The sequence below is a fragment of the Balaenoptera musculus genome, chromosome 20, assembly GCF_009873245.2.
Source record: "Balaenoptera musculus isolate JJ_BM4_2016_0621 chromosome 20, mBalMus1.pri.v3, whole genome shotgun sequence".
Taxonomy (NCBI): domain Eukaryota; kingdom Metazoa; phylum Chordata; class Mammalia; order Artiodactyla; family Balaenopteridae; genus Balaenoptera; species Balaenoptera musculus.
This window is the reverse complement of record NC_045804.1, coordinates 57,333,823-57,348,012: the sequence shown is the minus strand read 5'-3', so window position 1 is coordinate 57,348,012 and position 14,190 is coordinate 57,333,823. Positions and strand designations below refer to the sequence as shown.

General features: G+C 46.1%; 1 protein-coding gene across 2 annotated transcripts in view; it reads right to left on the bottom strand.

Annotated features, from left to right (window-relative positions):
- Positions 1 to 2,041: 2,041 nt before the first annotated feature.
- NCOR1 (nuclear receptor corepressor 1) overlaps positions 2,042 to 14,190 on the bottom strand; it is a 149,399-nt gene continuing 137,250 nt past the window's right edge. For both annotated transcript variants that reach the window (XM_036835424.1, XM_036835425.1), the window contains exons 42-47: positions 12,109 to 12,255; positions 10,356 to 10,498; positions 6,475 to 6,528; positions 5,808 to 6,029; positions 3,271 to 3,450; positions 2,042 to 3,120 (exon numbers count right to left, since the gene is read on the bottom strand). In XM_036835424.1, the coding sequence (XP_036691319.1) occupies positions 2,915 to 3,120; positions 3,271 to 3,450; positions 5,808 to 6,029; positions 6,475 to 6,528; positions 10,356 to 10,498; positions 12,109 to 12,255 (952 nt within the window). In that variant the 3' untranslated portion in view covers positions 2,042 to 2,914. The remainder of the gene's footprint in view (positions 3,121 to 3,270; positions 3,451 to 5,807; positions 6,030 to 6,474; positions 6,529 to 10,355; positions 10,499 to 12,108; positions 12,256 to 14,190) is intronic.

Sequence of the window (14,190 nt, the reverse complement as noted above, 5' to 3'; positions counted from 1 at the left end):
GGATAAACTGACAGTTGGGTTCCTGTGTACATACTGGGAGAATCCTTTCATAATAAACTAGACACTCTCAATAATAGTGTATGTATTCCATAATCTTTGAGTTTCTCATAAAAAAATAATTTACTAAAGAGTTAGTTAATAAAAGTAAAATACAGGGATTAGACTAAAACTATCATCTTAACATTGCGGATGTATCCATCTTCCCACTTTAATCACTCAAGTCTGACTCTGGAGAGACAAACTTTAACTCACGTTGAGTTTCAGTGCAACTAGTCTTCATTTATTAGTGACTTTAAAAAATTGTCAACTACTCACCTTCTGCATTGAGAACGTTTTTACCTTCTCACAGTTGCAGGAGTTACTGAAAGGGAGGTTTTTCGCTCCAGGTTTTACTGAGAATTTCTGAGCCTCCTCAGTGATGCGGCTCCCGGTCCCGGAACACCTGCGGGAGTTTTCAGAAAGCTCCTGTGCACGCGCTGCGGTCACTACAGTTCACTGCACTGAGGCAGCAAAACGAGGAGGACTGGCCTGCCACTGATGGGGCTGAATCCAAAGGTGAACCATTCACAGTAGCATGAAAACTTGAACTATCTCACTGGAGCTTTCAGGGCATGGATAGTTGAAGATAGAATCACCCAGCACACCCACATTCAAGCACGACGCATCTTCTCCTCATGAACACACGGTGGACACCGGCTGGCTGTCACAGTTCTGTGAACCGTAACTTCGTTCTGGGGGCTAAAAGAAAGCCACTTGCCAGGCTGTAGCTTCAGAACCCTGGGGTCTCAGCCCGCAGCATCCCACCTCGGTTCACAGCTGACTTGGCCAGGTCACGTCACGCCGGGGTGGGCCTCCACCTCCCACACGGTCTGCCCCCTCCGCAGGCCTGCACTCCGTCCTGCCCTTGTTCTGAACCGAGGCGGGACCGTGGGTTTTGTCTCCCGTTGCGGGATCTCTTCTCCAGGTGGCGGCAGGTGAAGTAAAACAACTTGCACTGTGATGAGGAGGGGTGAGTGGTCAACAGCCGCTCCCTTTGGGTCCTGAGTGGAGCTGCACAGGTGACGCACAGGGCTCTGATCTGACGTGTTCTCAAGAACTAGTCATAGAAAAATACCAGCATCATCTCTTTGGGACTGTTGACAAATAATTAAAATCTAAAATATTACTAGTACCTAAACAAAATTTTAAGCAAAAACCTTAAGTTACTGTTTTTCATTCACATTAAAACTTTTTATGTATTTATAAAGTCGTACCAGCTTTCCAGGTAGTAGGGATTTGACCACTACACCTGATCTAAAGCTTACTTTGAGGACCTCAAGCATACGCAGGTGTACAGTTCCCTTGGCTTCAGACTAGTGTCGGTCTGTGGCCCTGTCTTTGTTGCTTATTTAACCGTGTGGGCAATGTACTGAACCTGCATCCCCATCTATAAAAAGGGGACAAGGTCCCCTCCACTACAAAGGAGGCGCTTAGTCAGTGGTTGTCGGACACCTGCTGTCTTTAGAGGCTTGACTACTTTTGCTGAAAAGCTCAGGTCTACTTAAGAGTCTATAAAGTGCTAGTTGTTATCATCCTGAGAGACCTCTATCTCGGTGGCATTCCCCCAAGACCATTAGCATCCGTGTGCTACAGAAGGATGCTTCAATGCTATGTTAAAGTTGTGTGAAAAAAAATGTTTAATTCAACAAGCAATTATTATTGAAGGGTAAGACTGATCCTCTAGTACCATAATGGGTTTAAAATTCAGTCTTTTAAGTTATTTGCTTCTTGAGAGTCAGTGAAATAAAAACATCTGGCAAACTCTTGCCCACAAGGAGTCAAAGTGAACGTAAGCACAGGGTGGCACAAAGGGGAAGGACCGGCTGCTCCCCACGAGAGCTCAGGACGTGCGGCACGAAGCAAACCTGAAACACTGAGGCTCTGCACAGATGGTAGCCTTCTGACTCCAGCACTAACAGATAGCAAACTAAAGGAAAGTGTAAGTTTTTCCTTTGAAACCTGAGACACCAAAAGCCTTAAATCACAAATAATCTACTGTAGCTAATGGACAGGGCAGTCAGATTTATTTCAAAACAAAAGCTTTGTTGGGCTGCATCAAATGCAGGAGAAAAGGAGTTCTTGGGCGTGGTTAATTACCAGTGTGCATAACAGTGAGGTATGCCTCAAATAAGCCTTTAAAACGTTAAAAACTGAACTATAACAATACCCATGCAGTACTATTTTTTCAGTGCTTCTAATTTTAAAAAAATTAAAGCCTGCACTGGAAATTTACAGTATGGCAGAATTTTGTTTCTCCTTTTGACCCTAATACGTTAACGTACAGATTTTATGACAGGGTCTGTGTTAAAAATCTAAACATTTATCACAAGATTTTAAACATCACTGGGAATCTGAGTTTGAAGGAAACAAAATTGGATAAAAGTACAATGCCCCTGACAGCCAACATTGTATAACTGGGCTGTATGAGGTTGTTTAGAAGGCAAAGGTTAAAAAGACGAGATTTTTAAAAATTACCCCCAGAGTTGATGCGCTGAGTTGAATATAAGTACACGAGATACTAGAGCGAGGGGAAACACTGCAAAAAGGTCATCTATTTACAGAAGAGTGATTTAAAGACATTCTTTACAAACAGATGTAAGAACAGGAATTATCCACTTTTTAAAAACTCTACATTCCAATCCTCCACTATTATTATAATCCACTGAACTGCCTATATCCGGGCAGCCTTTTCCCCTCATTTGACTCTTGAAATAAATTTCCATCATTTCGTCGTCGTCTGTGGCCCAGGCTCTCCTGAAAAGTCTCTGGGCACAAGTCCTAGGAGGGCAGGCTTTTGGCCTGCAATTAAAACTGAAGCCACCAGAAACTAGAGCCCCTCCCCCGCCCGGGGGGCCCCGGGACCCTTTCCCGCAGGTCAGTCGCTGTCGGACAGCGTCTCATACTGCGCGGAGAGCAGCGGGGCCGGCTCCCGATCCCAGATCCTGCTCGGCTGGTGCGGGGCGGCGGGGCTGGCAGCGGCGGGCGCGCAGGCGGCGGGCGCACAGGCGACGGGCGCGCAGGCGGGGGGCGTGCCGCTGAGCATCCGCATGGTCAGGGGGTTGCAGGGGAACTGCGTCGAGCCTGCGGGGGGAGGAGGGGGAGGTTATACGCGCTCGGCCTCCGCTCCGGACGGTGGAACCCCCTAGTGAGGCTGTGATGGAAGCGGTGTTCGAAGCCGCGCTAACCGAGGCCCTGACGTCGGCTGCTTTCAGACTCCCAGCAGCTCCTCACCTGTCGAGGAGGGCCTGTCCTCCCAGGCCCAGCCTGGCGTCTGCCTGTGGTAATCCCCTTCTGAGTGCACAGAGGAGGCCGAGGAGGGCCGTTCAGCTCCCAAGTAGCCTTGCCCCGGGATAGGAGATTTCGATTTTCTGCTGTTTGACTTGCTGATCAGCTTTGGTTTGCAAACTCCTCCTAAAAGTGAAATAAATTATTACTGCTGATATTTAGTAATTATGTTCTCAACTTTAAAATCTACCAAAATGCTGATGATTATCTAATGCTAAGTGAAGGAAGCAAAATGGTAGCATGAAGAATCCAAATCCTAGTGCCTAATGAAGTAAAAAAGTAATATTTAAAAGAAAGCCAGAATTTACTTATAGCAGCTGAAGTCAAAAAGGGGTATGTCCTCATGCCATAAACTCAGAAACATGTAATGAAGGAACTAGCATTTCTGGAACATCATTTCTTTCTTGGCCTTGGAGCACAGAAACTGCTTAAGGAAATGAAAGCTGCCTGACAAACATCTTAAATCCTCACTTTCTCCTCCCCCACCAGTTTACAGAGGAGGAAGAAAACTGTAGAACAGAAGCCCCTTCAGGGCACTACTGGACCTCAGCAGAGCCTGACAAGTCAAGGTGGCCCTTTCTGCTTCTCCAGGCTGTACAGCTGATGAACTCAGCAGAAGTTCGCAGGAGTGGGAAGCCCCAAGTGGGCTCCAGAACAAAACGTTAAAAAGATCTCAGAGGAGATGAGAGTCCAGGTCACCAGCACTTGTCTTCCTCAGCCCAAGCAGAACAGTTTTGCCCTGCCCCCAGTCCTCCGAGGCATAGAAAAAGGGAACAGGAAGCAACTTTGACCCCTCCAACTATCTGGAAAAAGAAGAAATGCAAATCCTTGATGATAAGGAAGAGAATATAATAAAGAAATGGGTGGGGGCGGGGGCAGGGAAGGTGATTCAAACACTGGAGAAAACTTCAGAATACATGAGGCCAGTTTAAGAAAGAAACTCAAAGAATAGATAACCAAAATGAAAGGGGCGAAAGGGCTTAGGAAACAAAAGACAGACAGCAAGGGTCAGAATAGACACGAGGGAAAGGGAATTATTAGTGCAAAGGAAAAATCTGAGAGACTCGCAGTAAAAGCAACAGAAAAAGATCAAGATGACTAAAATAATTAGAAGGTTAACAGATACAGAGGACAAAGACTATCCAGCAAAAAGGTAACTGTTTCTGAAATGCAGGGCCCCAAAAAGAAGGAGAAAGTAACTAAGAGGAACATAGGATAGAACGTTTCCCTGAATGCAGAAACCAACCTGAAGGGGCAAACGCCCTCCTGTGATCAGGAGATCTGATACAGGATGGGGAACACTAACACACGCATGATACATTTATCGAAATCGAGGGAAAAAAAGGATTCTTTGGGCAGAGAGTCACCACCAAAAAAAGGTGGGGGCGCGGGAGACATCTGGTCTTATTTTTTATACAACAATGAATGCCAGAAAAAAACCTAACAGTGTCTACGGAATGTTTTGAGAAAAGTACGTGCTGCGTATTATGACCTGCCAAACCGCCGTCTCAAACATAAAGGCGGCAAGAAGACACTGTCGCGCATGCACCTCAGGATACAGCAGCCTTTTGGAGAAAACGGTGTGAAAACCTTCCCAGAAAGAAACACCATAATAGAAAGATTATGTAACCAGGATAACTGTAATTGTGTAAGTCACCAATACTACAACCTTAAAACACACACACTTAAAATCAGTAAAAATCGGGAGGTTAGAGCAGAGATGGGGGACAGTGGCTCATCTTTTAGAGCAGGAAGTAAATTCATATTGTCCTAAAATTAACATATATATGTAAAAATAAATAACTAAAACCCCTAATCTCATTTTCTTAACCTTAGTGAGATCGTTTGTTTGACCATAACAGGAAAATAAACTAAACTTGAAATGTTGCTGACCTTCAGGTAGTTTTTAAGGTATAAAAGATATTCTCAAAAGATTAAGAAGAAAGGTTATATATACATATATAAAGAGTAGAGTCCTGGTTTTTGTGTGCTTGCTTTTAATAGGATGCATAAATTTATCTCATTCCAATAAGCTGTCCTTTTATGTAAACAACAACACTAGCTTTCTAGACGATGTGATCTGGTTTTTTTCTCTTAACTCTTTTCTGTGGCTTAAAATTCTTTTATACTGAGCCTGTCATTTTTATTACAATAGTAAGTTACTTTGATTCAAAAGCAGAATATGAAATTGCACTTGTATTACAATTACAGTGTATGTATACAGATAAGGACTAGATGCAAGCAAAAATAAACACTGATGTGCTGGAGGGTAACTTTCTGGGTAAAAATTTTCATCCTTTTAAATTTCATATTACTAACATGTCTGAGCAGGTTAAAAAAAAGACTTCGTTTAAGTAACTGAAACCTTCAGAGGCGACTCTGAGCACATAAGTGAAATCTCTTAGTGATCCGTTACAACTTGGGGTATAAATTGGCTTTTTCTTGGGAAAGGCGGCAGAAGAGCACGGAAATGAGCCCTTTACCTGAATGAGGTGACGGGTCCCCTTCCTCTCTCCGGGCCTCACCGCTGGTCACCACCGAGGTGCCGGCGCCACCAGGCACCCCCCCCAGGGGCTGGGGCATGGCGACCCCGTGGTCCTCCACTTTGTCTTCAAAGCTCCCCATGAGCGCCTTCCGGATGATGTCCTCCAGCCCGAGGTTGCTGGCAGGGTCAGCAAAGGAATGACCTCGGGAGCTCACGGAGCCTGCAAAAGACGAGCACGACGCGTCTGCCTGATTCCGAGGGCAGGTCGGGAGACAGGAGCCCCCCCAGGACACGCAGCACCTGGCAAGGTGCCTACAACACAGAGCCCACACGTAGGCCGGCTAAGTCCAGCGAGCGTAACTCACAGGCAATGTGTTTTTCTTTGTTAAATCAGGCACCCACTTGTGTGAGAGTTACGCGACGACGGCTTTCTTCCCTTTTTAGCTCTTTAATAGTTTTGATTCTCTTTCTTCATTTATCTTTTCAACAAGTACTTACTGAATCTCAACTCATTATTTAACGCCATTGACTCCCTCCCTCCCTGACTAAATGATGAGCTTTCCTGGAGCAGTTTCCTGTATGCAGTCAGTATTCGATACCTATTTGCTGGACTGACTGCTACTGTACCAGTTTCCTATTGGCAAACAATGTCTTTTGAACCTTACCTGAGGTGGTGACTGCCGGCAGGTTAAAGATCTCAGTTCCTGGCTGAGCAGCTGCTGTATTTAAACAAACATTCAAGTTAACTGAGATGTGATAATCACATACATCGAAAGAGATAAAGTCTCAAAAAAAAAAATCCTGCAATAAAACTAACCTTTTTATTTTCCATGATCTCAACTTTATTTTTCACCCATTAAGTGAAGATAAAGTGAAAGAAATAATTTTTTTTTTTTTTTAAAGAAATCAGAAAGTAAGAAATCAGAACAGGAGTACAATATAGCCCAGGAAGGAAAGGAACTTTTGCAGTGCTGGAGAAACACACAGAGGGAAAAGCTGCCCTCAGAACAGGAACCCAGGCTTGCCGGGGAAGAGACGGTGACTCTTAAGAAGACCCTGCGAATATCCGAGTTTGAGATTAGATCCGGGGGAAAGACGCCCCGTGAACGGCATGAACACGACCGCGTGTGTCCCTGCTGTGGTTACCTGGAAACTATTTTTTTGATCCCAGGATGAGAGAAAGATTCTGCCTGTTGGTTCTGTTCATTCCTGCTAACTGTGCACTTTGTCATTTGCTCAGTTTGAATGACAACAGCTGGGACAACCTGGGAGCTACTTGTAAAGCACTGTGCCAGAAATAGAAAGAATTTGGGAACATAAACGGTGTTTTCATCACATCTTCCAGCTCGATGCTGAGACTTTTAAAGACACAGAATGTAGGAAGTCAGGGAAGAATGTGCGGTTTTGGGCAAGACCCCAGAAGGGGGCCCGTCCGTGCAGATGAGGAGCACACGGGAGCCCAGACGCTGACCCCTGGGGTCAGGGAGCACTGCCCAGGCGGGAGGAGGAAGCTCCAGGAAGACTGCACGGCAGGGACCACGCGGCCCAGGCTCCTCCCTTACAGGTCAGGGAGTGGCAGATGAACTGAACTTGAAATGGCACAGGGTGGAAGGGCCAGCCTGGTAGTTACCACAAAACCTGGGGAATAGGACTCACTCATTTCACAAATACTTACTGAGCGATTATTTGGCTGAGTAATAAAATCACCTTCATATTGATCAAAAATGGTCATATGAAGACAATTTCGTATTGTTCAACCAACGATAACACTAAGATACTGGACTTAAAATACACCCCTTCCTTCACCTGTGGAGCTCACAGGTCAGCGGGGTACTTTCTGAGGCCATCAGGTCAGAATCACCTGGGGAGCTTAGTAAAGTGCCGGTTTCTGAGATTCCTGCAGCCCCGTAGGCACGTGCTTTAACAAGCCCTCCAGGTGACTGTGATGGGTAGTGAAGGTTGAGGGCCCCTGGTGTAAGACAGATGGGCGGACTTACGAGAGGACATGGTAATTACTCAGAAATGAGGGAAACGCAGACAGGCACTCAGGAGCTGTTGAGGCTGACGTGACAGTAGGAGGAAGTAGCATCGGGGTGAAGACCACGGACAGGACCCGGGGAGAGCGATTTGTGGAGCCTCGGGAGGGAACCGTGGAGGAGGAGGGGGAGGAACAGAGGTCTGTGTGTGGAGAGCTAGCGTGGGAAGTCATTTTAGACATTTAAGGAGCCAGTAAGACATTCAAGAAGCAATGAGGGCAGCAAAGATCTGTAAGTAGAGCTTAGCACAAAAAGCTGAACTCCAGATACAAGTTTGGGAGTTTTCAGCACACAGTGCAAACCGCTAGAGTGGATGAAATGACTCAGAATACAGTGCAAGGGGAGAAACTGGAAAACCAGCATCCAAGGGCCAGGCAAAGCAAGACCTAGCTTCTAAGGAGACACAAGAAATGGTCAAAGAAGTGGAGGAAAAAACAGGAGAAAGCAGTACCTGAAAGCCAAGAGAAGAAAGTATTTCTGGAAGAGGGAAGTGGGTCACTAATGTCAACAGCGGCAGAGAGATCGGATAAAGTACGTTTTAAAGCGTTAAGTTTTTTGCAGAGTAAAGGCACTGATGTCCTCGGTGGGAGCCCTGAGGTGAAGTGAAGCTGTCTTGGTTGGCCAGGGCTTGGATTTCTCAGTTCTACTTCCTGGTGAGAACCCAATGTGCCTGGGGTCCCACAAGCCCACTGGTTCCTTAGTACAACCCCTTAATTGTCCCTTTCCACAATCAGAAATCCCAAACTAAAGCAAATTTTGTTAGTACTTGCCTTACGACCTTAATAAAATTTATCTTCTGTTAAAGTTAGATACTTGTTTCATTACACATTTTCACAGAGTAGAGACCACCTGTCATTCTAAAAGCACCCAACAGAGCACCCCGCTCGATAAATGATTATCGAATGAATGAATGACCGAGCTGCTGCCTAAGGACAATGGAAAACATTAGAAGAGAGAAGAAAACTATAAAGTAGGCTTCTTCAATTCATACATGGCATTTTCCTACCAAGAAGAATTTCTTCCCGAAGAAGAAGAAAGAAAGAATATCTGTAAGCCTGAGGGCAACTCTGGTCAGCCTTCTGAAGTATTTCTTTTAGACGGTTTGTTGCCATTTAAAAAGTGAATCTAGTCATCAAGAGCTAGAGTAACTACGCAAACAACAAGTGACACTGCGCTCCTCTTTTTTCTCTGGGACATTTGGCCTTTATTAATCACAACGTGTCACAGATCCAAACACACTGCCACCTGGCAGTTGATAGCAGGTAGCCCAGAAATAAAACAGGTCGTAGGAGGCCTGGATTCTACAGGGCATCCCACACAGCTTCTGCATCGCTGGACACACGTGAGGAAAGGACCACGAGTAAGCCTGGGTGATGGCACGAGCGCTGAAAACAGCGGGCACGTGCATATCCACCCTAAGGAAAGGCTTGGATGCCCCAGAGCTCTATCCCAGTGGACATTTACCAGCGGCCTGGGTGAGGATGCCGAGTGCAGAACTACTGGAAGCATGGACTCCGGAGCTGGAATTCCTGAGTCTGAACCACAGCCCAAGTCACTAGTTATGTAACTTGCAACAGTTACGAAACCCGAGTCTCAGCTTCCTCATCTACAAAGCGGAGGTGAGTCCAGCACGTGGTGTGTAGGGTTTGTTATGAAGATGACAGGAGTCTATATACGTTCCCGCTTAGAACGGTGCCTGGAGCCCAGCAGTGCGGCACGTGGAGCTGCGGCGGCTGCCGCTCCTCATGCTGGCACCGTCCTAGCTGGCGGGTTTAGCAGATTCGCACGCCACCCACAAAGACACCGGCAGTGCAGAAAAGGAGCCAGCGCAGAGGGCCTCGTCCCATGTTCGGCGCGGGGCACACAGAAGGACAGCAAGCGGAGGCTCAAGGGCAGCTCATCTCAGGAGGCCTGCTATCTGTACCGACATTAAGTGCATTGGAACTTAACAGCACATAGGTTGTCAAAAAACCCTAATACGACCCCAGACCCCCTTAAAATGATGAATGTGGTGTGGGTCCTACCACAGTACTCAGAACCCACTGAAAGGCTAAGCCGAGTGAAGCGTTTTTCGTGAAGAACACTTGGGAGGGCAGGAATGCTCAGAACCGGCCACCTGATGGACGACCGCTGAGTCTGGGCTGCGTGTAAAGAAAAGACTGGAAGGGCGCGACCTGTCTGCAGAGAGCTGAGACGGCCCGCGCGGAGGAAACTCAGACCAGGGCAGAAAACACTGGAGGGCTAATCCCGCCCCACACGAGAAACAAACGTCCTAGACCCGGCACTTGTTCCAAGAGAAAATGGAGGGCTGTGGAAAGAGGCAAGTGCCTGCTCCCTAACAGGAAATCCTCTCGTGCCCACAGACATTTGGGAAGGAGCTTCAGGATCCGCTGTGCTTGGACAGATGCCTATAAGAGCCTTCGAACTCAAGGATTACACGAGAGGCAACACTGGAGATACCATTATTAATGCATATTTTATTGGGGGTTCATGAAAGAAATCCCACTTACCCATATCAGAGTCACCTCCACCAGAGGAGTTCAACTTACGAAAGATCTCCTGCTTCTTTGATTTAACCATGGGTGAGGTGTTTTCCAGCTTGGTGAAGAATGAAGGCAAGTAGCTTATACTCCCTGGTGATCGGGAATCATTCCTGTCACGGACAGTTACGTGTGTTACCATCGCGCACTCCTACCCCGCCCATGCTAGTACCAGTCCCAGAGTCCCTCCCCGTCTGTCTGTGCTGACAGCCTAAGGACAGTGTGTGACCAAAAGCCAGTGAAGACATCACATCTGAGGACCCAAAGATGACATCAGAAAATGAGGACTGGAATAGAGATAATCTAGAACCAAGATTCCTAACAAAGAGTGCATGGACATCAATGGGAACGCTCGTCACGATTCTGTCTGCCCAACAGCACAGGCACTGATGTATTCAGGGTTACTATGTAAGCTGGGAACTATTCTACTAGCAGAATTACTTTGAAGTACAATAAAGTTGTAAGTACTAGCACACCTGCCTATAAAATGTGAGCAAGCACTCACACCTAAGCAACAATTAGACTTGAACAGAATAGCTACAATGTAGAAAAAAATTACCTATTTACTAGAATCTTTTCAAGCCTGCAACCAGATGAGCTGAGTTTCACATAAAGACTTCCGTTCATATTTCATCGGCAGCTTCCTATACTAACACATTTAGAAAAACAAGTTTCCTCTACCAGTGCAGGACTACCCAGGATCTAACTAGTGCCAGAGACAGTAACAGAGAACATATGGAAAGGTGCTGATAATTTAATCTGGTCCATCACTCAAACATGAGAACACCTACTGTATCCAAGGAAGACAAAGAAAAATGACTACGACGTGGTCTCTGTCCTCAGAAAACTCACAAGCTTAGGGGAAAACATGTAAACGTATAATTAAATTTAACATCATTCCCTTTCCAAAAATGGATTTCGTCCTCATTTCCTTGAAAGGCACCAACCTCTATTTGGTTGCCTATTAGTATATACAATAAGTAAATAACTATGACACATTGTTAAGAAATGCACCAACGGTTTGGAGTGAGACAGACCTCGGTCTAAAGCTGGACGCCCTCTCACTTTATTTGATCACCAGCAAATCAGAGCATCAGGGGAGGGTGTTCCACACCAAGAAAACAGCACGAGTTCAGATGAGGGAAGTCAGGGCACAGGGAGGGAAGCGTGAGGGCGGAGCGGCAAGCGGGGTGAGGAGCGTGCACCTGGCCACAGAGAAGTTCAGTGCCACGCTCGTGGCCGAGTAAGTGCTGAGTCCACCTGAGCTCTAGACAGATCGCTGGTGGAAGTGGACCAGGCAGGGGCCAAGTCAAAGGCGTCTAAACCAAATGGGAATAAGAATCTAATAATTCCTAGGGTTGGGTTAGGGTCAGAAACTGCGAAGAGAACACACGGCAAGCAGCCCAGCCCAGGGGCTCACTGTGACCCCCTCTTCCACTCACAGCCCAGACGCCGGGTGCCCGGCAAGCACTCAAGTGGGGTTCAGCGACCACACAGACAGAAAGCTTTTAGAAATAAGATCTAGGACGACTTAACTTCAAGAAGAATAATGAACAGTTATGTTCTATGACCTATTTAAATATTACAATTTTTTCATTAAAATCCACTGGCATTAGGTCACTAGGAAAACAGAAACAAAACGATCCTCCTGACCCATGACCCGGAAGAGGGAAAACGCGCTGACTTCAGGAAAACGAAAGGCATGCAGCGCGCGCACAGGCACCTCTGCTCCGCGGGCTCGGCTCCGCGCTGGGCCAGGAGCAGCACGCTGTCCTGCTTCTCGTGCACGACCGGAACCTGGGGTGGGGAGATGGGCTCGTAGGGCTCGCTAGAGACGTGACTCCTCTCTGGGGACTTTCCAGGCCTGATACTGGAACATACAAAACATTAGACAGTCTTCCCAGGGCTCACCTGCGGCTTACCCTGAACAGGAACTGGTTACCTCGTTACTTCAGTCATTTCAAGGACCAAAAGTTGGCAATACGTATCAGAAAAAAGTGGCCTCATATACTCACTCTGTACCTAGTTATTTTGAAAAAGTCTGTTACTGTTGCTTCATCCAGGCACACGGAGTCGCATGACGGACGGTGCCGGGGACGGGCCGCAGCCCGAGCTCTGTGGGGAGGTCACTGCCCAGCACCGGACCCCTCCTGCCCCTCCCTGGCCAGCTACTCCGCTGAGCCCTCCAGGGTCTTGTTGCTGATTTCGAGCCAGGACCTACCAGGTTACTTCCCCATTAAGTTAAAAGACAAAAGATTTGAGCGCCACACTGACACCTGCAATTTAATGTTCTTCCTCTGGACACCATGTTGTAAGGATGGTGTGAGATAAACACTCTTTGGGCCCAAAAAAGTTTTTGGCTTAGTGACTGTACATATTAAAAGCCATCTGTGACCTTTAATATCTGCTTTTATTACTATTATAGATATGTATAATTATATATATGTATTATTTATCATTTCTTTCCCTGATCTCACCCCATCCAATTCTCAGAGGTGGCCATTTTTGACCATTTTTCTTTTAGTTCTTTGGTGGTCACCTCTAAATCATCTAAATAATCAATCTTATACCTTTCTTGATGTATCAGAACTTGAAACAGTATCTATCAGTTTCCTTCCATGAAAGATGAAGAGCTTGACTACCTTCTCTATGTCGTTGCCCATTTTATTTTAATCTGTAGTTTATCTACTTTAACTGTACACGTAGCATACTCAGCCATTTTTATGTGATTTACAGCATTTACATTCTGTTCTAAAACTCTAGAAAAACTCCTCTGTGTTTCGATCATAGATTGAAAGATCAGTTAATGGTGTTTTACAACACTATGGATTTTGTAAACATTTTAAACTGTAAAACCAGGTAATCCGACTAAAACCAATGAAAGAAATGTAACGTTCCTCATTCAAATGTACAGGTGTAGTGATGCAGAAATTACAAGTGAAAAAGTCAAAAGGATTCTTATCAAAAATGCCATCAACTGCTCAAAATCTACGTAGTACTTCGTATCAAGAATGTACCATGGGGCTTCCCTGGTGGCGCAGCGGTTGAGAATCTGCCTGCCAGTGCAGGGGACACGGGTTCGAGCCCTGGTCTGGGAAGATCCCACATGCCGCGGAGCAACTAAGCGCGTGAGCCACAACTACTGAGCCTGCGCGTCTGGAGCCTGTGCCCCGCAACAAGAGAGGCCGCGACAGTGAAAGGCCAGCACACCGCGATGAAGAGTGGCCCCCGCTTGCCGCAACTAGAGAAAGCCCTCGCAGAGAAACAAAGACCCAACAGAGCCAAAAATAAATAAATAAATAAATAAAAATAAAAAATAAAAAAAGAATGTACCATGAATGACTCTGCTATACCTTTCTGTTCTTCTTTGATAACAAGTTCTCTTGTTTTTTTTGTTTTTTGTTAAAAGAGAATGGGTTTTCATCTTATCCTTAAGATCAACCAGCTTCTTGAAATGATTATGTCATTTGAGATTTGTTTCAAAACAACCCGGTCTGAGGGTAGGGCAAGTGGGGATAAAATGAAACAAACTGGTCCTGTGCTGACGATCTTAAAGGTGGGCAATGGATGCACGGTGGCATCTTACACTGTCCTCTCTACTTCTGTGTGTTCAAAAAGTCCCACAATAAAGTTGTTGTTTTTTCCCAAATGAGCACATTCAGCTTCTTAAATACGTTATTATTCCTCCCTATGTTCTCTGCTAACTTGGGGGGTGTCGGAAGGCAGACTGGAGAACCACCTCTGCTGCAAAGTGAATTGTGGCTTCCGCTGCTCTGGGTCATCTACCCCGCTGTGTGTCTTCCAG